General features: G+C 28.3%; 2 protein-coding genes across 15 annotated transcripts; both read left to right on the top strand.

The window, feature by feature from the left end:
• Positions 1–8,589: 8,589 nt before the first annotated feature.
• LOC149509989 (1,4-alpha-glucan-branching enzyme 2-2, chloroplastic/amyloplastic-like) lies at positions 8,590–25,549 on the top strand. 14 transcript variants are annotated; one of them, XM_089757627.1, is made up of 18 exons: positions 8,590–9,668; positions 11,550–11,672; positions 11,846–11,965; positions 12,699–12,828; positions 12,934–13,055; positions 13,345–13,473; positions 14,834–14,914; positions 15,454–15,570; positions 15,647–15,718; positions 16,065–16,147; positions 17,342–17,461; positions 18,193–18,322; positions 18,424–18,534; positions 21,438–21,520; positions 22,719–22,838; positions 23,570–23,699; positions 23,805–23,915; positions 24,167–24,579. In XM_089757627.1, the coding sequence occupies exons 11-18, from the start codon at positions 17,445–17,447 to the stop codon at positions 24,212–24,214; spliced, it is 750 nt and encodes a 249-aa protein (XP_089613753.1). In that variant the 5' UTR covers positions 8,590–9,668; positions 11,550–11,672; positions 11,846–11,965; positions 12,699–12,828; positions 12,934–13,055; positions 13,345–13,473; positions 14,834–14,914; positions 15,454–15,570; positions 15,647–15,718; positions 16,065–16,147; positions 17,342–17,444; the 3' UTR covers positions 24,215–24,579. The 14 variants fall into 14 exon arrangements, 13 of the variants coding, with proteins under 13 accessions (XP_089613753.1, XP_089613750.1, XP_089613749.1 ...); XM_089757624.1 differs by lacking the exon at positions 15,647–15,718; XM_089757623.1 differs by lacking the exons at positions 15,647–15,718; positions 16,065–16,147 and adding an exon at positions 9,820–9,904.
• Positions 9,348–13,044, top strand: LOC149509990 (1,4-alpha-glucan-branching enzyme 2-2, chloroplastic/amyloplastic-like). Its single transcript, XM_089757629.1, has 8 exons — positions 9,348–9,553; positions 10,514–10,556; positions 10,701–10,760; positions 10,989–11,099; positions 11,550–11,654; positions 11,907–11,965; positions 12,699–12,828; positions 12,934–13,044. Exons 1-8 carry the CDS (start codon positions 9,348–9,350, stop codon positions 13,042–13,044), a joined length of 825 nt encoding a protein of 274 aa, XP_089613755.1.
• Positions 25,550–26,153: the final 604 nt, after the last annotated feature.

Raw genomic sequence — 26,153 nt, 5'->3', positions numbered from 1 at the left:
CAAATTTATTTTTTAAATTTCTTATTTTTTTTGAAATATTAATAGATTAATTTTTTTATTTTGAACAAACTTATATGAACAAAAACATTTATTTTATGACAAAACAAAAAGGTTAAAACGATTTGAAATAGATAATTTTTCAAATAGTCATAATTATTTGAACTAGTTAGGTAAATAGAATTATTTTTTAAATCTCTTACATATTAATTTTTAAAATATTAATAAATTCATTTTATTTTATTCCGAATAAGTTAGTATGAATTCAAAAAAACTTATTTTAGGACAAAACAAAACGTCATAACAATTTGAAATAGATAATTGTTCATATAGTCGTAAATATTGAAACTGGTTCAGCAAACAAATTTATTTTTTAATTTTCTTAGTTGTTAATTTTTTAAATATTATTAGATTATTATTTTATTTCGAATAAACTTATATGAATAAAAACAATTCTTTTATGATAGAACTAAAGGTTATAATGATTTAAAGTTTACAATTATTCAAATAGTCATAACTATTTGAACTAGTTCGATAAAAGGATTTATTTTTTAAATCTCTTACTAATTAATTTTTGAAAGATTAATAAAAAAGTATTATTTCATTCCGAATAAGCTTGAATGTTCAAATACAATTATTATATGGCCAAACAAAAGGTAATAATGATTTGAAATAGATAATTGTTGACATTGTCATAATTATTTGAACTACTTTGATAAACAGATTCATTTTTTAAATCACTTACTTATTAAAATTCAAAATATTAGTAAATTAGTTTTATTTTATTTCGAATAAGCTTGTATGAACTAAAATAATTATTTTATGATAAAATAAAAAGTCATAATGATTTGAGAAAGATAATTGTTCATATAGTCTTAACTGTTTGAACTACTTCAATGAACAAATTTATTTTTTAAATCTCTTAGTTATTAATTTTTGGAATATAATTAAATTAGTATTATTTTATTCCAAATAAGCTTGTATAAATTGAAACAATTATTTTATAATAGAACAAAAGGTTATAAGAATTAAAATAGATAATTATTCAAAAAGAAACTAGTTCGATAAACAGATTTATTTTTTAAATCTCTCACTTATTAATTTTTGAAATATTAATAAATAATGTATTATTTTATTTCGAATAGGCTTGTATGGTGAAAAACAATTGTTTTATGAAAAAACAAAAGTTTCTATCATTTTGAAATACATAATTGTTTAAGTAGCCATAATTATTTGTATTGATTTGATAAATTGACTTCATTTTTAAATCTCCACCTTATCAATTTTTTTAATATTAATAAAGTAATATTATTTTATTTTAGATAAGCTTTTATGAACTGAAACAATTATTTTTTGTAAAACAAAAGGTTACATTTATTTTAATTAGATAATTATTCCAACAGTCGTAACTATTTGAACTTATTCCATAAATATATTTATTTCTTAAATCTTTTACTTATTATTTGTTAAAATATTAATAAACTAATATTATTTTAATTCGAATAAACTTGTATGAATAGAAACAATTATATTATGACAAAACAAAAAGTCATAACAATTAGAAATAAATAATTATTTAAATAGTCCTAAAAATTTTAACTTGTTCAATAAAAAAATTTATTTTCTAAATCTTTTACGTATTAATTGTCTTAATATTAATAAATTTGTCTTATTTTATTTGAAATAAGCCTGTATGAATAAAAATCATTTTATAACAAAACAAAAGGTTATAGCGATTTCAAATAGATAGTTGTTGAAATAGTCACAATTATTTAAATTTGTTCAATAAATAGATTCATTTTTTAAATCTCTTAATTATTAATTTTTGAAATATTAATCACTTAGTATTATTTTATTTCGAATAAGCTTATATGAATTAAAATAATTTTTTACTGACAAAACAAAAGATCATAATAATTTAAAATAGATATTTATTCAAATAGTCATGCTAGTTGATCTAGTTTGATAAACATATTTATTTTTTAAATCTTTTACTTATTAATTATTGAAATATTAATAAATTAGTATTATTTTAATTCGAATAAACTTGTATGAACAAAAACTATTGTTTTATAACAAAACAAAAAAATCATAACAATTTAAAAGAAATAATTGCTTAAATAGTCATAACTATTTGAACTGGTTTGATAAATAAATTTATTTTTTAAATCTCTTATTAATTTTTGAAATATTAATAGTTTAGTATTCTTTTATTCTAAACAAACTTATATAAACAAAAACATTTGTTTTATGACAAAAGAAAAAGTCATAATAATTTGAAATAGATAATTATTCAAGTAAACATAATTATTTGAACGGTTAGGTAAACAAAATTATTTTTTGAATCTCTTACATATTAATTTTTGAAATATTAATAAATTCATTTTATTTTAATCCAAAAAAGCTAGTATGAATTGAAAAAATTATTTTATGATAAAAAAAAAGCGATTTGAAATAGATAATTATTCATATAGTCTTAACTATTGGAATTAGTTCGGCAAACAGATTTATTTTTTAAATATCTTAGTTCTTAATTTTCTAAATATTATTATATTAGTATTATTTTATTTCGAATAAACTTGTATGAATAAGAATAATTGTTTTATGACAAAATAAAATATTATAACGATTTAAAGTATACAATTATTCAAATAGTCATAAATATTTAAATTGGTTTGGTAAACAGATTTATTCTTTAAAACTCTTATTAATTTTTGAAAGATTAATAAATTAGTATGATTTTATTTCGAATAAACTTGTATGATCAAAAATCATTTTTTAAATCTCTTAATTATTAATGTTTGAAATATATATAACTTAGTATTGTTTATTTCAAATAAGCTTATATGAACTGAAATAATTTTTTAATGACAAAAAAAAAGTTCATAACGATTTGAAATAAATATTTATTCAAATAGTAATGACTATTTGATTTAGTATGGTAAACATATTTATTTTTTAAATTTTTACTTATTAATTATTGAAATATTAATAAATTAGTATTATTTTAATATGAATAAACTTGTATGAACAGAAACTATTGTTTTATAACAAAACAAAAAGTCATAACAATTTAAAAGAAATAATTGCTCAAATAGTCATAACTATTTGAACTGGTTTAATAAACAAATTTATTTTTTAAATATCTTATTAATTTTTGAAATATTAATAGTTTAGTATTTTTTTTATTCCAAACAAACTTATATAAACAAAAACATTTGTTTTATGACAAATTGATTAAAAAAATTTAGTAAAAAAATTCTAAATTTGAATGAAACAATGATGTTATTATATAAAAAGAAAATTATCTCATATATTCTAATTCATTGATAAATTAATAGTAACTCATAAATAACTTAGTAGTAATTCAATTGATAACTTAATAGCTAATTATTAAAAAGTTAGTAATAGATCAATGGTAATTAGTAAATGCATAATAATGTAGTAGTAAATCATTGAATTTAGTAGTAAATTACTAATAACATACTAATAAATCACTTATAATTTAGTTGTATATCAATAATAATTTAGTAATAAATTAGTTAATCATTAATAATTTTATAGTAAATCATCGATAACGTCATAGAAAATTAGTTATAACTTTATAATAAATTATCAATAACTTAGTAGTAAATCATTCATAACTTAATAGTAAATCATTGATAATTTAATAATAAATCACTAATAACATAGTAATAAATTAGTAATAACTTAACTGTCAATTGGTGATAATTTTTTTATATTTGAAGTTTTTAATAATTAAACTCTGGTTACTGGCAAGAATGAAGTCAAAACTTACAACTAAATTATTTATAATAATAAATCAGTGTTAACTTAGTAGTAATTTATTAATAACTTAATGATAAATCAATTATAATTTAATTATAAATCAGTGATAATAATAAATTAATGATAACTTATAATAAATTAATTTTAGTTTAGTAGTAAAGTATGGATAACTTAATAATAAATTATTTATATTTTAATAGTAAATTAGTGATATAACTAAGTTGTAAATTATTGATAATATATAGTAGTAAATAATTGCTAACTTAGTAATTTTTTTTTTTTGTTTTGGTTGAATATTGACATAGAGCTATATTTTTTTAAATATGTCTAACATATTTGATTCATTTAAAAAATTATATTTATTGCCATTTAATATTAAAGTATTGACTTACAAATATTTGTGGATATTGTACACATATATAAATTATTAAAACAATATTCATGTACCAATTACTATAACGACATAATTTTATTAAAAAAAATCAATTTTTGAAGTGACAATTTGGAATGACTTTATCTAAATTTGAATGTCATCGATCGTCTACTTGATAATAAATTAATTGTAACTAGATTAATGCTATGTCTTTACTAAAAATAAATTGTTCTGTTACGTGGTACCTTTATAACACTAATAGCAACTATACAAAAAATTATTGTCTTTAAAGATACTTTTAAAATGAAAAAAACAAATAATGAGTCTAAACTTATTAGAAAACACCATAGAAAAATTACCTATAAATTATTTTCTCAAGTACATAATATTTTCAATTAAAATATATGATTTATTAATATTAATAATAGTACGAATTCTATAAATTATAATTTTATAACAATATCAATTAAATAATGATTTTTTATATGATTTATACTAGACATATAATTAAGTGTTCATCGAATAAAGAAATTACTCCATTTTAATTAAAAAATAGTTCAAATATTAAAAATATATTTATTATCAATTTTAAAGTCTAAGATTTAAAATATAGTTAAACTTCAAAATATAATAATATCTTTTGATATTTATCTAAAATAGGTCATATCTATTAATTTTAGAATTCTTATATTTCATTATTTACAATAATAATATTGAACAAAAATTAATTGAGAAATGTATTTCAATATTTAAAAAACAACATAAAAATACTATTTGATTATGATAAAATATACCTTTTAAGTAAAGTGTGTTATTTAAACACTTATTATAACATATTTTAATAAGTTATGCATATTTAATGGCATTTTAAGAAATCAATATTCAATATTAAAAGTAGTTTTAGTCAATATCCCTTGTAAATATATAAATAAATATCATTGACGATTACATCAAGATAATAATAGTTCTTGATTGCTTAAAATCTTTTTTTTAGAATATGTTTATAAATTAATATTTTTTTAATTAGTAAAATTCATGTAAGTATGCATTTTTTTCCTATAAAATTAAGCTACAAAATGATTTATATAACATAAATAAGTACAAATCAAAAACAGAAGTAAGTGATCATGAAAAAGAAAACATTATGTATTTACTTTATTTGAAGATATAAAAACTTTATAACAATATGGTTTCAAATCAAAATAAAAGAATTTAAATTTTCAATAGCAAATAAATGAACGCAAGAGTTTAAATGAATTTAATGATGATTGATTACTTCACAAATTTATAAAATTGAAAACAAAAATTCACTAAAAAAAGTTAAAAGAAAAAGCTCAAGAAAAAGCATAAAATAACGAAGAAAAAGAAGTACAAAATCCAATTTGATTGTGATAGAAAACAATTATCTAAAAAATTTAAAAAAAATGAAAAAATATATAAAAAATGAAAGAAAATGATGACCTAAAACCAAAAAACTTAAAAGAAAACTTCTAAAAAAATTAAAATAGTGAAAGATTAAATATTTATTCTTTATTAGAATTTTAATTTAAAATTTTTGTTATATTTATTTTTTTCAAACTTAAATTTATATTTCCAATTTAATTTAGTATAATGATAGTTATTTCAATTTTATTACTATAAAAGTATTAAAATTATTAAAATTATATTAGAATTATAATTTAGTTAACAATTTTGTGCTATGTAATATATTTTTATAACAAATTTCTTGATTTTAAGGGTTTGTAAGTAATAATTTAATATTTTATATCATAAAAATTTTTAAGTACTTAAATGAAGATGATTTACGGATCTATCCCATTTGCTTGTAAGACTGCATTTTGGCATCTTCTGCTTCATGGTTTATGCTTGGAGGAATGTCTTCTTTGATGTTCCAAGTAGGTGGGGAGCTTAATTTTCTCTAGATAATTAAGATTGCCTTCTACAATATAGTAATGATCAAAATTTTGATATGGTATGCATGAATTGGTCTTGCATATAACAACAGCTAAAAGTGACAACCAAGATTAAAAAAGTGCATTATGTACTAATTTTCTAATAAAAAAATATAAGCTAGTCAATTATCTTCTTACCTTGGGAACTATTAGACATGATTCTCTTATGGAATGATCAATATGAAATGCAGTTTGCCCATTTTTGCTCTTGGTTCTTTGATCCATTCTTTGATCCTATATCAAGTATCGAACAATCCAAATTTTCCTTCCAATAGTTGCCAAATGCAAAGGCGTATTTCCATCATTATCAGGCTAGTTTATAAGTCCTTCTGTTTCTGTTGTTTCCAGCATATACTTGATGACATTACCTTTCCCACTAAGGATAGCAGCATGTAGAGAGCATTACGCCTACATAAATCAAGAAGTTTTATAAATTTTGGACATTTTCAAATGATCTTTCTTATAACATTAACATGACCATTGCTAGCTGCAACATGAAGTGGTGAGTGACCATGTTTGTCCAATATATATACAACATTATTATCAAAATCCAATAATTGTTTCACTATTTTATGGTTTGTTAGAGATGATGCATAGTGGAGAGAGGCTCTTCCATGATGGTCAACTTCTTTAATCAACGTGGTTTGGCTCTTAGGAAGGCTTGCATGATACCTTACGTTTACACAAAAAATTTGTTAAGATAAAAGAAAACCATAAGCACTATCAAAGGGAAATACTTAGCAGAAATCTAATATCTCTATTTTGGTATAGAAATTAGAATTGCAAGAGTTTTGAAATAGTAAGAACTACAATGTTGTGTAAGAGAAATTTGTGAAAACAAATGAACAAAATGTGAAAATTACCATAATGGCTTTCAATGACAGCAACATGCAAAGCTATTTGGCCATCTAAACCCCTATAAGTTACGAACTTATTTGTTGATGTCATAATTTCATTCACTATCTCTCGCTTTCCTTCTCTGGAAGCAAGATACAAAGGCAATTCACTAGCAAAGTTTTCTAAAAAAGCCAACTTAGAATCAACCTTTAGCAAGAGTTGAACCACTCTAAGATGAACATTCCTGAGAGCTTCATGCAAAACTATGTTGTTTTCCTTGTTAATTATTGTCAGAATCTCAAACTTGCTAATGATTTCATCTTTATCAATTTCTTTCCAACCTGCCTTTGTAGCAATATGTAGAGGTGTATCTTTATCTAAAATTTGCTTTTATCAAAAGTGATCCATGCTTGCCATAAATCTCCATGATAATAATCTTGTGTCCAAATTTCACAATTGTGTTTTCTTGGGGAGTTACCTTTAAAAGTAGTATTGGATTTTGATATAGAAAATGTTTGAGGGAACAAACTTTGCCTAATGTGACATATTGGTTGAATTTTGGATCCATTGAATGATCATATCTAGAATTGTTAACAGGAAAAGCTTTTGATTCCCTAACTACATTATAAAAAAAAAGTATATTCCCTTTTACAATCTGGCTCTATACGACATTCAGTCAAAATATCACTGGCCTGCTTCTTCATAGATTGAAATATAGCTTTTGCTTTAACTTTTACTAAATGAAAATAAAATATACATAGGTAGAAAATCATTCTAGGTAACAAATTCAATATAATTGGCCAACATGGACTATTTCAAAGGGTCCAAGTTTGTGACTTGATCAAAGCACAATATTACAAAAAATTACATGAAGGAAAAAGATAATGGAAAGTTATGTACAAACTTAGAAAGAAATTTTTTTTTTTAAAGTTTCCAAAGGTAACAGCTTCGTGACTTTTCAAGTCATGTGCAATTTAATAGTCTAAAGTTTTGTTCTTGTTTCTTTGGATAAAAGTTGCTTAAAAGCACAAAACATGAAAACAAATGCTAATCTTCTAAATATAAAATATTTGAAGCTGGCCCAATAAAACAGGGCTATCTTATTTTGCAGAAAAATTTTTTTACTGCATTTGCCTCGACATTATCCTTTGCTACATGACTAATTGAAATTATTGAAACCAACATTTATTTTGTTGCCAAACATAAACCATAAACCGATCAATTTCAAAACACAATAATTCATTTCATATGGCACAAAAAATGTGTATTTATTAAATTTTTTTCGAATTAATTTTAAAATTGAATCAAAATAATTTGTTAAATAATTTTTATTTTATTTGAATCTACTCGATTTAAAAAATATTATCATTAATAATTATCTCAATAAATATTTTGAATTTATTAAACCATCAAATAAATTGAACAAATTAAATCTTATTCTAATTAATTTGGATTTAAAATTATTTTAGCCAAATTATTCTGAGAGAGCCCAATAAAACACTGTAGCCTATCTTACTTTGAATTCTTATTATTTTATTTTTTAATTTTAATTTCTTTAAAAAAAAGTTAAAATAATAATAATAAAAAAAAAAACAAAACAAAAAGCTTGAAAAATCTAAACAGTCAAAATTCCAATAATTCCACTGTTGAATTCAAGCCGATTGCCCACTGTATTGTTGTCTAACTTGCCAGCACAAAAATTGTAAAGTCTTTCTCAAATCTCATAGGATCGAAAATTTGAATTAAAGTGTTTCTCAAATCTCAAAAAATTGAGGATTTGAACTGGATCTAGCGAAAAATTGAGGCAAGAGAGGAGGTCAATCTTTTCTGAAAAAACTTTTGAAAGGCATTTTTTTCTGGAGGCCAATTTTTGGACGAAGAAGGTAAATGCCAAAAATCCAACAAGCCATTGCCTCCACCGGCAACCATGTGTACCATCATCCCATTCCCTTTCCTTTGCCAGCCGATCGCCAACCCAACCCCACCGATCTCCGAACTACCCCCCAGGAACAGCTCCCATCTCCCACCTACCCACCACCCACAGCCCTACTGAGATAGCCATCGAAACTGCCAACAAATAAATAGCAACTGTCACAGCCAAAAGCAAAAAATAAAAAAACCAAGCCATCAAAGCCAAAAAAAAAAAATTGCAAACAACCATGAGGAATCCATCGGGAAAAAAAAAAAAAGAAACAGAAAAGGGCCCGTTGAGGATGAAAAGGGGCTTTCGGTCATGGGATATTTTTGTTGTTTTTATGAGTGATTTGGGAGAGTATTTTTAAGATTTTGGGAAAGGAGAGAAAAGAGCTATTTTTTTGGGCGGTGGGAGCGACGGCGGCGTATGGAGGTCAGCGCGGGCGAGGAGACTTTTGGATGATCTGAACCGGTAGAAAGGAAGGATGGAAGAGGAGAAACAACATACTTTGGTTTCAGGACGACCGGACGGCGAGAAGAGGGTGAACGGCGGTTTAAAATTTCGGGTTAAAGTTTCAGATCTAAGCTATTATGAGGTGATTTGCGAAAAACAGACTCTGAATCTGAGACAAGAAGGAAGAGAGGAGTCCACGGCTGAAATTTTGGAGTCAACTGACGCCGAACGGGGGCGGTGAACGGCGGCCGGGTCGGCTACCTTCGCCGGGATCTGGGTTAGGGGAGAGTGGCCGGGTGTGTCTTTTTTGGAGAGAAAATGTTGCATTTGATACAAAAAACGGAAAACTCAGGTTTGATGCTCCTGACCCGACCCTCTTACAATGTTTGTATTTAGCGAAGTGATAAATGAATATGGAATTGTCTAATGATGTTGTAGATAACGTATGTGCTACTGACATTTTTATTATTTTGTATATTTTATCTAATTACATGTATGTACAGTAAAAGAAAATATTAGAAGAAATTGATAAGTATGAGGGTAGTTTGGAGGCATTTTTTCTTGGCTATGAGAAGCTCGACTTCACATGTAGGTTACCATTCTTCCAAATATCTAATTGTTAGCATGTGCTTATTTTTCATAACTATAATGTTCCATATTAATTGTAGCTCCCATGGTTGCTTTTTACGCTAAATGTAATTTGTTTTGATTTATTACTCTTTCCAATTCAAATGAGCAGTTTTCAATTAAATAAAATTAGTGTTGGAATATTCTTGTGATTGATTTGTGTGGGAATAGTGTACATAATTTTCTAGATCTTTTATTTTTATATGTTTAAAATTTAGGTAGATCAATCTAAGAAAGAAATTAGTTCCTTGATGCTTAACAAAGTGTGGAGCAAGTATTTGGTTTTTTGGTGCAAGAAAAAATCGAGAATTTTATTAAAGCCCTTAGAATTAGTTCTTTCTCTATTATTTCACTTTTATATGTTTATTTTATTTATTTATTTATTTGTGAATGTCTTCTCCTTGTTTCCTTTATCATTTCTTTGTATTACATTGCTTAATAGCTATCTTGTTAACTTTAATTTTTAGTAAAAATGTTATTCTCCATTCATGTTTTTTTTTTTGGTCTTAGAAGTTGTTTTATGATAAGCTGATATTGCTCTTTTTTTATATAATCTCATCTAGCTTTCAGTGAGATAGGAATAACTTACAGGGAGTGGGCACCAGGAGTTAGGGTTTCTTATGCATCATTTTAACATTTTGAGATTTTAACCATTAATCTTACTAACTTCTATGCAATCAAAAAAGTCTTATTAACTTCTAGGTGTTTTGTTTTCTCTTCAATTTTTGTGATTAGTTTACTGCATTTTCTTTTTCAGTCAGTAGCATTGATTGGAAATTTTAACAATTGGAACCCTAATGTAGATATTATGAGTCGGGTATGTTATGCTTTCTTGTGCATTGAATTGATATTTTTCATGTCTGTAAGAACTGATCTGCCATTGATGGGTTACTTGACATTAAGTGAAGTTCATAATAATTGAGCAATACTTTAGTAGGTGCACCTACAAGTGATTTTCTTTGATTGCTTTCTGAATCTTCTCCTTCTATACATGACATAAATAATGCAGTCACATCAGTAACTCCGCACTTTGTTTCTGAGGCAGCTTTCTCGCAATTTTGTATGTATTGATGAACTACATATCATTTGTGTTGCTTTTAATGAGCTACTGTCTCCCCTGCTTTTCTCTTTGACTCTGAACAATGTGCTCTATGATGTATGCCTTAAGAAACTGTAGTATTTGCAATACCAGCCGTTCATAAGTAAATGCTTATATCTTCTCTAAATGCACATGCTGAAAGAAGTTAAAAGTTATGTAGTTTGGTTTGTTAAAACACTTAGCTTAATGTTGAATCTGAATGTAAACATGTGTGTTGAGTTACATTGGCAGTGATCTATTGTCTATTTTTATATTTAAATAACAGTTTCAAATCAATAACATGGAAGTTGGTTTGATTGCATTTTATTATGATTCTTCACCCATTTCTAAAACCCATTAAGCAGCCCAAATTTGCAATTAAACCAAAATTTATCTCTAGTTTTCATCATACTGTCATTCAAAGAAAATTTGTCCCACAAAAACCTTCAGTCTTTATCTTTCATGCTACATTTTGATATGGTTAATCCATTTCCTAGTTTTCTTAATATTATCAACTCTGAGATGCAGGAGCCAATAATTAGCACATATGCCAACTTTAGAGATGATGTGGTTCCCCACATTAAGAGACTTGGATATAATGCTGTTCAAATCATTGGCTATTCAAGAGCACTCGTATTATGCTAGATTTGGGTATTATCTCCATCAAAATATCAGCTCATCTTTATTTGTTACTGTTTATGTTTGTTAACTTGTACTAAAATGTTATGTTTTGGATGTAAATAGAGATATTTCTTCAAAATTCAGTTTTGGTTGTGGAAACTAACCTCTTCTACTTTTAACAAGTTGCATTTAATATGTTGCAGGTATCATGTGACAAACTTCTTTGCACCAAGTAGTCGTTTTGGAACCCCTGATGATCTTTAGTCACTGATAGATAAGGCTCACAAGTTGGGTCTACTTGTTCTTATGGATATTGTGCACAGGTAATAATTGGACTTGCAGGAGAATATCATTTCTAGAAACACACACTTTAGTTTTATTAGCTGTTACAGTTTTTGTGCAAACGATTTTTCCTAGCTTTTTCGTACCAAAAATGAATATATAAACTCTTTTTCTTCTTCTTTTCTTGCTTAGACTGTATGGTCATTCTTCCAATAGACTTGATGCAAATATGGCCATGAGAATTTAGGCTGTTATTGGTCATTACTGTTACTATGTCTTTTCTAGTTGTTTTTGGCTTCCTAAAAGGTTTCTAAAGAACAAACCTAAAAGGGAGAAAGCAAAGTCATAATTGTTTGAAAATATATATGATTAAATGCAATAGAATTTGTAGTATAATTGTTCTATTAAAAGGGGAATCATAGTATTTTGTTCTACAAGAGATTATATTTTTTATTTTTAATTCTTTTAAAGTATTATTGTCTTTTCTACCCAAATGTACTTTCTACTTCTGGAAGCAAAAAGCTAGTAGCAAAAACAACTACCAAATGGAAACTTACTGTATTGTTTACAATGAAAGTTTTTATCTTTTGCATGTCGTTAATGTTAAATTCTTTTCTGAGCTGTAGCAAATTTTTATTCAAGTATTTGCTCTATTGCTTGGAGTAAGTAATCTTTTGCTATAAGTCTCAGTTAATTTTTATTCTTTAGTTAAATTAAGTTATTAATTAATTTTGTCATCCATCTTTGTGTCTAACTGATGTTTGATGAATACAGCCATGCATCTAATAATGTGTTAGATGGATTGAACATGTTTGATGGAACCAATGCTCGTTACTTCCACTCGGGGTCAAAGTGTCACCACTGGATGTGGGATTCTTGCCTTTTTAATTGTGGAAGCTCGGAAGTATGTACTTCTATTCAGACTTCTCTTAAACAATAGCTAGTTGAAAGATTTTGGCTTCCTTCCATCCTATTGTTTGTAAATATTAATTTTTAGTTGTTGCTTTAGGTACAAAGGTTTCTTCTTTCAAATGCAAGATGGTGGCTGGAAGAATACAAGTTTGATGGGTTCAGATTTGATGTTGTGACTTCAATGATGTACACCTATCATGGGTTGTAATTAATATCTGAGTGAGTTTGCAGATTTTCTATTCTGCTTGGTGTTATATAATAAGTTACTCACATGTTTAGATGTTAATTATCAAAGTTTTGACTTTATGTTATATAGAGAAGTAGAACTGATGTAACATTTGGTTCTTGTAAGCGGTGAAACATCATTTCTCTGTTTGTTTCTTAGCTAAATTCTCTTGAGGACTAAAGGTTTTTAGTCTCATTGCATCTTTATAATGTATTATAGTGTCATTGCATCTTTATAATGTATTATCCTGGCTAAACCTTTGTTTTCTTGAACTTGCTGTAGGTAGCATTTACTAGAAACTACAATGAGTACTTCAGAAATGCAACTGATGTAGATGTTGTTGTCTATTTGATGCTGGTTAATCATATGATTCATGGGCTATAACCTGAGGCTGTCACCATTGGTGAAGATGTATGTTCTATAACTCCTCCTTGAGTCACATTGAGCATACTTCGACTTATAATCATTTATCTTTTCTAGAATTATGATGTCTGCTTTAAGTCCCCTGTCTCTTCTACAGCAATATTTGTTGAATTGGGTTGCGTAAATGGAATGGGGTTTCAATACTTTTTTATGTGATCCATGAGGATGCTAAGTGTAGAAATGGTTTTGAAAAAGTTTGCACACGTACTTGTGTGTGCGAAGCCTACCAAACATTTGTGTATTGTACATGTTTTTCTAATTCTCTACTACTTCATCACTTCTCTTCATGCATCAATTGAATCCATATGCCATGAATAAGTAGGTTACCTTGCTGGTAGTTAAGTGTTTTGATATTGTAGAATGAACTAAAGAGTTGTTAAAAATGGTTGTTGTAAATTGAACTAATTTTTATTATAGACCAAGAGTTCTGGAAACATAGCAACTAAAGATGCCAAAAATGAAAATTCCAAAAACACTTGAAGGGAACAAACAAGCATCTCTAGAAATCTTATAATATCCTTGCTTTTCACATATTTCATCTTTGGTGCAAATAATTCACCTAAAGAGCTACTAGCAAAATACAAGGTAATTTATGTTTTACCCTTTAGAAATATTAGCATAGTCAGGAACATTTAATAGATAAAATGTTTATATTGGAGTGATTTAGTTGCAGATTTTCATATATTATTTGCACAAATAACATTCTTTAAGTTCTATTAATTTTGAAAAGGAAAAGAAACAATAGTTGAAGGTAGACTTCCACCATCTTAAAATGTCATCTGTCATAATAATCAATTCTCCACTGCTTTTCTTTTTGACTCAGAGCCATGTGCTCTAAGAAGTATGCCTTAAGAAACTGTAGTATTTGCAATACCAGCTGTTCATAAGTCAATGCTTGTATCTTCTCTAAATGCACATGCTGAAAGAAGTTAAAAGTTATTTAAGTTTGGTTTGTCAAAACACTTAGCTTAATGTTAAATCTGAATGTAAACATGGATCTTTTTATATGTATGTGGGCATGAATATTCTTCTTAATGGCCCAAAGATTGGGTGTATAGTTTGGTGCAGTTGATATTCTTAAAAGCTCCAAATAGAAAAGTTAAGAAGATAAATGTTGTCAAAGTTTTTATAATTAAGTGCAAAAGCCACCTTGCTTATGTAACAATTAATTGTATCAGCTAATTCATATATTTAATGCCATGCAGTCTCAAGTATAAAAGGGAAGGTGACTGTGTTCTAAGTGCTTAGAAAGCTGTGTTGATTTACATTGGTAGTGATCTATTGTCTATTTCTATATTTAAATAACATCTAGTGTTTAATTATACAAATATTAATGGTTTTTTAACAGAATGAGTTTGGTGTCTGGGTGATCTTTTGGCCTAATAATGCTGACGATTCACCAGCAATTCCCCTTGGTTCTCAAGTGAAGGTAAATTACCTGTAGATGAACATAAGTTTGGCTCTTGAAACTTATTGTGCTTACATTCAAATGCTACTTGTTTATTATTTCCTTTTTCCACTTTTTATGTCAGAGTAAAAAGAAACTATAAAAACTTGCAACTTTTTCCCTGTAGATCAACAAGGTATTTAACCTTTTGATCATGATCTGTGGACCAGGAACCTTTAAGTATGATGCTTTTTTTTAACACTGATCCTATTGCATGTGTATATGGTTTGACTAAATCATTGATTGTACTACAACCTTCACAATAATTAATTACTAGAATTCATGACATAAAGGCATTGAAGTATTTAGTGGGGTGGTCTCCAAGTTAAGCAAAATTATTCAAGGTAGCTGAGTTCAAATCCAACTAACTCCCGTCCTAAAAGGAAGGGAGAAAAAAAGAAAAGATGAAGATGAAAAAAAAAACCGTTTTTCTGGTGGACTGTTATGATCATGTCAATTATCATTCATCCAAACCTCTTTTTCCATGTGTACATCTTAAGTTTTTGACCATATAATTGTAGATTCGTATGGAAGCTCCATATGGGATTAAAGACTCCATTCCTGCTTGGATCAAATTCTATGTTCCAGTACTAGGTGAAATCTCATACAATGGAATATACTATGATTTGCCAAAAGAGGTATAGTTGATGGCTATTTGCTCTTTTGGTTTTGTTGGAAAGATTAGATAACTTATTCTTTTCAAACTATAAGCAGCTGAAATATTTGGAGCTTGGGGAAAATCCGAAATACCAACTAATGTTTATGATAATTTTAAAATGACTACAGGTGTGTGAAGATACATAGACAAAAGCATGCATGCATGCCTGCACACAAATATGCTTAATTGATTATATAAACAAATAATGAATACATAGACAAAGCATGCATTCATCTTAGAGTAGGTTGTTTTGATGAACGTCTTCCTTTATAACGTTAATATTAACATCACTGCCCTTAAAGGTTTTTAAGAAAACAATTTTGATTGGTTCTTTTTCATATATAAAGTCAGTTTTTAAATTGTGTTCTCGCTTGTTCAAGTTTAATCACTGCACAGCACAGTCAACTTAGTTTAGTCTGTAATATATGTCTTATCTCAAATTTTTGTAGACTAATGATTTTTATACTGTAATAGGAAAAGTATGTATTCAAACACCACTAGCCAAAAAGACCAAAATCACTTAAGTCTACGAATCATATGTTGGAATGAGTAGCATGGTATGCATCTTCCTTTCCCTTGCATGTAGCAAATTGTTATTCAACTCTTTTGTCTCTGCACTGAATTGCATTTCCTTGATTTATTTAATCTTAAAAGAGGAAACCTTAAGTTTGATAAAAAGCTTCATTAAATGCTATCATGTGTGGGATCATATTTTTTATGCTATTTCTTTCAACCTTTCCTATGAAGTGTTCTTGCAAGGTTTTGAGACTAAAAAGTAAAGTAGGAGGTTTTATAAGACAATACATTTTACAAGAAAACTTATCTTAATATTTGTATTTAAACTATCAATTTTACCCCCCCCCCCAAAAAAAAAAAAGGAAGATAGAGAGACATTTTGACTTGCATTGAACATCTTTAAGAGCATCAAACAGTATAGCTGTCTGGAAAGGCTTGTAAATTTTGAAACGGAGCTTTCCTACATCCCGTAGGCAGGGTGGCCTCTCTTAAATAGAAAATCTGTCAAATTAAGTTAGCAAAAAGCCACGTAAGTGTATACGACCTACTTTTCGTGTTCTTTGGTTAAAGGAAGTTCTTCCATTTGGATTATACTAAATAATGAGTATTACTTTAGTTAATGATAATGCAAATGCCTAACAGCTAGTGACTTGGGTCTCTGTTAACTGCTTTCTGTATAGAAATATCTTAAATAGCAGTTTCAAATCAATAACATAGAAGTTGGTTTGATTGCATTTCATTATGATTCTTCACCCATTTCTAAAACCCATTAAGAAGCCTAAATTTGCAATTAAACCAAAATTTATCTCTAGTTTTCATCATACTGTCATTCAAAGAAAATTTGTCCCACAAACACCTTCAGTCTTTATCTTTCATGGTACACTTTGGTATGGTTAATCCATTTCCTAGTTTTCTTAATATTATCAACTCTGAGATGCAGGAGCCAATAATTAACACATATGCCAACTTTAGAGATGATGTGCTTCCCCGCATTAAAAGACTTGGATATAATGCTGTTCAAATCATGGTTGTTCAAGAGCACTCATATTATGTTAGATTTGGGCATTATCTCCATCAAAATATCAGCTCATCTTTATTTGTTGCTATTTATGTTTGTTAACTTGTACTAAAATGTTATGTTTTGGATGTAAACAGAAATATTTCTTCAGAATTTAGTTTTTGTTATGGAAACTAACCTCTTCTACTTTTAACAAGTTGCATTTAATATGTTGTAGGTGTCATGTGGCAAACTTCTTTGCACCAAGCAGTCGTTTTGGAACCCCTGATGATCTTAAGTCATTGATAGATAGGGCTCATAAGTTGGGTCTACTTGTTATTATGGATATTGTGCACAGGTAATAATTGGACTTCCAGGAGAATATCATTTCTAGAAACACATCCTTTAGCTTTATTTGTTGTTGTAGTTTTTGTGCAAACGGTTTTTCCTAGCTTTTTCGTACCAAAAATGAAAATATACTCTTTTTCTTCTTTTTTTCCTGTTTAGACTGTATGGTCATTCTTCCAGTAGACTTGATGCAAATATGGCCATGGGAATTTAGGCTGTTATTGGTCCTTACTCTTACTATGTTTTTTCTAGTTGCTTTTGGCTTCCTAAAAGGTTTCTAAAGAACAAACCTAAAAAGGAGAAAGCAAAGTCATAGTTGTTTGAAAATATATATGATTAAATGCAATACAATTTGCAGTATAATTGTTCTATTAAAAGAGGAATCGTAGTATTTTGTTCTACAAGAAATTATATTTTTTATTTTTAATTCTTTTAAAGTATTATTGTCTTTTCTACCCAAATGTACTTTCTACTTCTGGAAACAAAAAGCTAATAGCCAAAACAACTACCAAATGGAATCTTACTGTATTGTTTACAATGAAAGTTTTTATCTTTTGCATGTTGTTAATGTTAAATTCCTTTCTAAGCTGTAGAAAATTTTTATTCAAGTATTTGCTCTGTTGCTTTAAGTAAGTAATCTTTTGCTATAAGTTTCAGTTAATTTTTATTCTTCAGTTAAATTAAGTTATTAATTAATTTTGTCATCCATCTTTGTATCTAACTGATGTTTGACCAATACAGCCATGCATCTAATAATGTGTTAGATGGATTGAACATGTTTGATGGAACTGATGCTCATTACTTCCACTCGGGGTCAAAGGGTCACCACTGGATGTGGGATTCTCGCCTTTTTAATTATGAAAGCTGGGAAGTATGTACTTCTACTGAAACTTCTCTTAAACAATAGCTTGTTGAAAGATTTTGGCTTCCATCCTAGTGTGTGTAAATATTAATTTTTACTTGGTGCCTTAGGTACAAAGGTTTCTTCTTTCAAATGCAAGATGGTGGCTGGAAGAATACAAGTTTGATAGGTTCAGATTTGATGTTGTGACTTCAATGATGTACACCCATCATGGGTTGCAGGTAATGTCTGAGTGAGTTCGCAGATTTTCTATTTTGCTTGGTGTTATATAATAAGTTACTCACATGGTCAGATGTTAATTATCAAAGTTTTGATTTTATGTTATATAGAGAAGTAGAACTGATGGAACATTTGGATCTTGTAAGTGGTGAAGCATCATTTCTCTATGTTTGTTTTTTAACTAAATTCTCTTGAGGACTAAAGGATTTTAGTGTCATTGCATCTTTATAATGTATTATCCCAGCTTAACCTTTGTTTTCTTGAACTTGATGTGGGTTTATTGGAAACTACAATGAGTACTTCGGATATGCAACTGATGTAGATGCTGTTGTCTATCTGATGCTGGTTAATCATATGATTCATGGGCTATATCCTGAGGTTGTCACCATTGGTGAAGATGTATATTCTATAACTCTTCTTTGAGTCACATTGAGCTTCCTTCGACTTATAATCATTTATTTGTGCCAAAATTAAGATGTCCGCTTTAAGTCCCCTGTCTCTTCTATAGCAACATTTGTTGCACTGGGTTGCGTAAATGGATTGGGGTTTCAATACTTTTTTTCGTGATCCATGAGGATGCTAAGTGTAGAAATGGTTTTGAAAAAGTTTGCACACGTACTTGTGTGTGCGAAGCCTACCAAACATTTGTGTATTGTACATGTTTTTCTAACTCTACTATTTCACCATTTCTCTTCATGCATCAATTGAATCCATATGCCATGAATAAGTAGATTTCCCTGCTACTTGTTAAGTGTTTTGATATTGTAGAATGAACTAAAGAATTGTTAAAAATGCTTGTTGTAAATTGAACTAATTTTTATTGTAGACCAAGAGTTATGGAAACATAGCAACTAAAGATGCCAAAAATGAAAATTCCAAAAACACTTGAAGGGAACAAACAAGAATATCTAGAAACTTTAAAATATCCTTGCTTTTCACATATTTCATCTTTTGTGCAAATAATTCACCTAAAGAGCTACTAGCACAATAAAAGGTAATTTATGTTTTACCCTTTAGAAATATTAGCATAGTAAGGAACATTTAACTGGTAAAATGTTTATATTGGAGTGATTTAGTTGCAGATTTTTATATATTATTTGCAAGACTTCCACCATTTTAAATTGTCATTTGTCATAATCAATTCTTCCCTGCTTTTCTCTTTAACTCAAACCATGTGCTCTAAGATGTATGCCTTAAGAAACTGTAGTATTTGCAATACCAGTTGTTCATAAGTCAATGCTTATATGTTCTCCAAATGCACATGCCGAAAGAAGTTAAAAGTTATTTAAGTTTGGTTTGTCAAAACACTTAGCTTAATGTTAAATCTGAATGTAAACATGGATCTTTTTATATGTATGTGAGCATGAATATTCTTCTTAATGGACCAAAGATTGGGTGTATAGTCTGGTGGAGTTGGTATTCTTAAAAGCTCCAAATAGAAAAGTTAAGAAGATAAACGTTGTCAAAGTTTTTATAATTAAGTGCAAAAGTCACCTTGCTTATGTAACAATTAATTGTATCAGCTAATTCATATATTTAATGCCATGTAGTCTCAAGTATAAATGGGAAGGTGACTGTGTTCTAAGTGCTTAGATAGCTGTGTTGATTTACACTGGCAGTGATCTGTTGTCTATTTCTAAATTTAAATAACATCTTGTGTTTAATTCTACAAATGTTAATTGTTTTTTAATAGAATGAGTTTGGTGTCTGGGAGATATTTTGGCTAATAGTGCTTATGGTTCACCAGCAATTCCCCATGGTTCTCAAGTGAAGGTAAATTACCTGTAGATGAACATAAGTTTGGCTCTTGAAACTTATTGTGCTTACATTCAAATGCTACTTGTTTATTATTTTCTTTTTCCACTTTTTAAGTCAGAGTAAAAAGAAACTATTAAAACTTGGAACTCTTTCCCTATAGATCAACAAGTTATTTAACCTTTTGATCATGATCTGTGGACCAGGAACCTTTAAGTATAATGCTTTTTTTTAACACTGATCCTATTGCATGTGTATATGGTTTGAATAAATCATTGGTTGTAGTACAACGTTCACAATAATTAATTACTAGAATTCATGTCATAAAGGCATTGAAGTATTTAGTGGGGCGGTCTCTAAGTCAAGCAAAATTATTCAAGGTAGCTGAGTTCAAATGCAACTAACTCCTGTCTTAAAAGGAAGGCAGAAAGAAGGAAAGGATGAGGATGGAAAAAAAATATTTTTTTGGTGGACTGTTATGATCATGTCAATTATCATTCATCCCAACCTCTTTTTCCATGTGTCCATTTTAACTTTTTCATATAATTGTGGATTCATATGGAAACTCCATCTGGGATTAAGGACTCCATTCTTGCTTGAATCAAGTTCTTTGTTCAAGCACCAGGTGAAATCCCATACAACGGAATATACTATGATCTGCCAGAAGAGGTATAATTAGTGGCTGTTTTATCTTTTGGTTTTGTTGGAAAGATTAGATAACTTATTCTTTTCAAACTATAAGTAGCTGGAGCTTGGGGAAAATTAGAAATACCAACTAATGTTTATGATAATTTTAAAATGACTGCACGTGTGTGAGGATACATAAACAAAAGCATTCATGCATGCCTGCACACAAATATGATTAATTGATATATAAACGAATAATGAATTTCTTATTCTTCTTAGAGTAGGTTGATTTGATGAACGTCTGCCTTTATAACGTTAATATTAACATCAATGCCCTTGAAGGTTTTTAAGAAAACAATTTTGATTGGTTCTTTTTCATATATGAAGTCAGTTTCTAAATTGTGTTCTCGCTTGTTCAAGTTTAATTACTGCACAGCACAGTCAACTTAGTTTAGTCTATAATGTGTCTTATCTAAAATTTTTGTACTCTTTATCCTGACTAATGATTTTTGTACTATAACAGGAAAAGTATGTATACAAACACCCCCAACCAAAAGGACCAAAATCACTTACGTCTATGAATCACATGTTGGAATGGGTAGCATGGTATGCATCTTCCTTTCCCTTGCATGTAGCAAATTGTTTTTCAACTCTTCTATCTCTGTGCTGAATTGCATTTCCTTGATTTATTTAATCTTAAAAGAGAAAATCTTAAGTTTGATAAAAAGCTTCATTAAATGCTATCATGAGTGTGATCATAATTTTTATGCTATTTCTTTCAACCTCTCTTATGAAGTGTTCTTGCAAGGTTTTGAGACCGAAAAGTGAAGCAGGAGGTTTTTTAAGACAATACATTTTACAGTAAAATTTATCTTAGTATCTGTATTTAAACTATCAATTTTACCTCCCTTCCCCTTCCCAAAAAAAAAAAAAAGAAAGGAAGATAAACATTTTGACTTGCATTGAACATCTTTAAGAGCATCAAACAGTATAACTGTTTGGCAAGGCCTATAAATTTTGAAATGGAACTTTCCTGCGTCCCATAGGCAGGGTGGCCTCTCTTAAAGAGAAAATTTGTCAAATTAAGCTAGCAAAAAGCCAAATAGGTGCATATGGCCTACTTTTTGTGTTCTTTGGTTAAAGGAAGTCCTTCCATTTGGATTATACTAAATATTGAGTATTACTTTAGTTAATGATAATGCAAATACCAAACAGTTAGTGACTGGGATCTCTGTTAACTGCTTTGTGTATAGAAATATCTTAACAGTTTCAAATAAATAACATAGAAGTTGGTTTGATTGCATTTCATTATGATTCTTTACCCATTTCTAAAACCCATTAAGAAGCCTAAATTTGCAATTAAACCAAAACTTATCTCTAGTTTTCATCATACTATCATTCAAAGAAAATTTGTCCCACAAGCACCTTCAGTCTTTATCTTCCACGGTACACTTTGGTATGGTTAATCCATTTCCTAGTTTTCTTAATATTATCAACTCTAAGATGCAGGAGCCAATAATTAACACATATGCCAACTTTAGAGATGATGTGCTTCCCCACATTAAAAGACTTGGATATAATGCTGTTCAAATCATGGCTGTTTAAGAGCACTCATATTATGCTTGATTTGGGTATTATCTCCATCAAAATATCAGCTCATCTTTATTTGTTGCTGTTTATGTTTGTTAACTTGTACTAAAATGTTATGTTTTGGATGTAAACATAAATATTTCTTCAGAATTTAGTTTTGGTTATGGAAACTAACCTCTTCTACTTTTAACAAGTTGCATTTAATATGTTGCAGGTATGATGTGGCAAACTTCTTTGCACCAAGCAGTTGTTTTGAAACCTCTGATAATCTTAAGTCACTGATAGATAAGGCTCACGAGTTGGGTCTACTTGTTCTTATGGATATTGTGCACAGGTAATAATTGGACTTGCAGGAGAATATCATTTCTAGAAACACACCCTTCAGCTTTATTTGCTGTTGCAGTTTTTGTGCAAACGGTTTTTCCCAGCTTTTTTGTACCAAAAATGAAAATATAAACTCTTTTTCTTCTTCTTTTCCTGCATAGATTGTATGGTCATTCTTCCAGTAGACTTGATGCAAAAATGGTCATGAGAATTTAGGCTGTTATTGGTCCTTACTCTTACTATGTTTCTCCTAGTTGCTTTTGGCTTCCTAAAAGGTTTCTAAATAACAAACCTAAAGGGGAAAAAGCAAAGTCATAATTGTTTGAAAATATATATGATTAAATGAGTAGAATTTGTAATATAATTGTTCTATTAAAAGAGGAATCATAGTATTTTGTTCTACAAGAGATTATATTTTTTATTTTTAATTCTTTTAAAGTATTATTGTCTTTTCTATCCAAATGTACTTTCTGCTTCTGGAAGCAAAAAGCTAGTAGCAAAAGTAATTACCAAATGGAATCTTACTATATTGTTTACAATGAAAGTTTTAATCTTTTGCATGTCGTTAATGTTAAATTCTTTTCTAAGCTGTAGCAAATTTTTATTCAAGTATTTGCTTTGTTGCTTTGAGTAAGTAATCTTTTGCTATAAGTCTCAGTTAATTTTTATTCTTTAGTTAATTTAAGTTGTTAATTAATTTTTCATCCATCTTTGTATCTGACTGATGTTTGACAAATGCAGCCATGCATCTAATAATGTGTTAGATGGATTGAACATGTTTGATGGAACCGATGCTCATTACTTCGACTCGGGGTCAAGAGGTCATCACGGGATGTGGGATTCTCACCTTTTTAATTATGGAAGCTGGGAAGTATGTATTTCTACTAAAACTTCTCTTCAACAATAGCTTGTTGAAAGATTTTGGCTTCCTTCCATCCTATTGTGTGTAAATATTAATTTTTACTTGTTGCTTTAGGCACGAAGGTTTCTTCTTTCAAATGCAAGATGGTGGCTAGAAGAATACAAGTTTGATGGGTTCAAATTTGATGTTATGACTTCAATGATGTACACCTATCATGGGTTGCAGGTAATATCAGAATGAGTTTGCAGATTTTCTATTTTGCTTGGTGTTATATAATAAGTTACTTGCATGTTCTGATGTTAATTATCAAAGTAGAACTGATTTAACATTTGGTTTTTGTAAGTGGTGAAGCATCATTTCTCTATGTTTGTTTCTTAACTAAATTCTCTTGAGGACTAAAGGCTTTTAGTGTCATTGCATCTTTATAATGTGTTATCCCAGCTTAACTTTTGTTTTCTTGAACTTGCTGTGGGTAGTATTTATTGGAAACTACAATGAGTACCTTGGATATGCAACTGATGTAGATGCTGATGTCTATCTGATGCTGGTTAATCTTACGATTCGTGGAGTTTATCCTGAGGCTGTCACCATTGGTGAAGATGTATGTTTTATAACTCTTCTTTGAGTCACATTGAGTATCCTTCGACTTATAATCATTTATTTATCCCAGAATTATGATGTCCGCTTTAAGTCCACTGTCTCTTCTACAGCAACATTTGTTGCATTGGGTTGCATAAATGGATTGGGGTTTCAATACTTTTTTATGTGATCTATGAGGGTGCTAAGTGTAGAAATGGTTTTGAAAAAGTTTGCACACATGTAATTGTGTGTGTGTAATCCTACCAAACATTTGTGTATTGTACATGTGTTCTAATTCGCTATTGCTTCATCACTTCTCTTCATGCATCAATTGAATCCATATGCCATGAACAAGTAGGTTACCATGATAGTAGTTAAGTGTTTTGATATTGTAGAATGAACTAAAGAATGGTTAAAAATGCTTGTTATAAATTGAACTAATTTTTATTGTAAACCAAGAGTTATGGAAACATAACAACTAAAGATGCCAAAAATGAAAATTCCAAAAACACTTGAAGGGAACAACCAAGAATCTCTAGAAATCTTAAAATACCCTTGCTTTTCATGTATTTCACCTTTTGTGCAAATAATTCACCAAATGAGCTACTAGCACAATAAAAGGTAATTTATGTTTTCACTTTAGAAATATTAGCATTGTAAGAAACATTTAATTGATAAAATGTTTATATTGGAGTGATTTAGTTGCAGATTTTCATATATTATTTGCAAAAATAACATTCTATAAGTTCTATGAACATTGAAGAGGAAAAAAAACAATAATTGAAAGTAGATTTCCACTATTTTAAATTGTCATTTGTCATAATAATCAATTAAATAATCAATAAAACCAATAAAAGATAATACTTTGAAGAATGTAATCGAGATGAGTAATTCTTTTGGGAAAATGTCAATATTCTTTATCTTCGTTATGTTAATTGTGCAATTGTGTATGCTATAGGTGAATGGAATGCCTACATTTTGCCTTCCTGTCCAAGATGGTGTCGGATTTGATTATCAACTGCATATGGTTATTAATAAATAGATTGAGCTTGATTATTGAAAAATGCTAAATTGATTATTTCTTGATTTCTTGTGAAAATTTTGAAATATATTTTGTGCGTGATTGTTATGTCACAATTTATTTGATTGTGATGAAATATTTTTGAAATATGCTTGCTTTTGTGCTTACTTGACTTATTTCTTGATTTGTGATTTTAATTTGATGCATGATTAGCTAATTTATCTTAACTAAAATATATTATTGGCTCATCTATTGTTCATGTCATGTGTACTTATATGAATATGATTGAGTTTTATTGGACATGGTTACAACATGAATTAAGTAAGTGATTTTCTTATAATGTTTATGTTTGTCTTAAATCATTATTGATTATGGATTATAATTTGTTTGGATATATCTATGCATTTGTGGTGAAATTTTCTTGATTATGTTTTTAATGATAAATATATCTTTTTTGAGTTTTTTGAATTCTATAGGGTTTTAAATTGATTTTGACATATTTTTTGGTGATTTATTAAATATATATTAATATTGAATATGTCTATTTTGTATTCATGCATAATTTAAAAAGTTTGATTTTTGTACATTATATGAGAATTTTAACTTTAATGACAATATTGTGATATATGATTCTTAACTTGATATATGGTTTTTAGTAAGTTTATATATATATATACATACATACACACACACATACACATCTCTTTTTTAATTGGAAAATTGGGTTTATTGAACAAAATTTCATTTGTCTATAATGATTTAGAATATGAAATTCATTTCGAATAATTGGTATAATTTTTATCAATTGATTTTCTTGATGTTTCTAATAAAAATCCTTTGTTAAGAAATTTTTTTAAGTTTAT

This window comes from Durio zibethinus, unplaced genomic scaffold (assembly GCF_047325235.1).
Source record: "Durio zibethinus cultivar Kanyao isolate XHJ-2024 unplaced genomic scaffold, ASM4732523v1 HiC_scaffold_91, whole genome shotgun sequence".
Classification (NCBI taxonomy): domain Eukaryota; kingdom Viridiplantae; phylum Streptophyta; class Magnoliopsida; order Malvales; family Malvaceae; genus Durio; species Durio zibethinus.
This window is presented reverse-complemented; position numbering and strand designations above follow the sequence as displayed.

Excerpts from the sequence above, each read along its gene's own strand:
- LOC149509989 (XM_089757620.1), top strand. The coding sequence starts at position 13,436 with ATGGGCTATAACCTGAGGCTGTCACCATTGGTGAAGAT. Across the intron at positions 23,700-23,804 it reads TTAATTATGGAAGCTGGGAA|GCACGAAGGTTTCTTCTTTC; the intron begins GTATGTATTTCT and ends TTGTTGCTTTAG. Across the intron at positions 23,916-24,166 it reads ACACCTATCATGGGTTGCAG|TATTTATTGGAAACTACAAT; the intron begins GTAATATCAGAA and ends TGCTGTGGGTAG.
- LOC149509990 (XM_089757629.1), top strand. The coding sequence starts at position 9,348 with ATGGAAGAGGAGAAACAACATACTTTGGTTTCAGGACGACCGGACGGC. Across the intron at positions 9,554-10,513 it reads ACTGACGCCGAACGGGGGCG|TGAGATAGGAATAACTTACA; the intron begins GTGAACGGCGGC and ends TCTAGCTTTCAG. Across the intron at positions 12,829-12,933 it reads TTAATTGTGGAAGCTCGGAA|GTACAAAGGTTTCTTCTTTC; the intron begins GTATGTACTTCT and ends TTGTTGCTTTAG.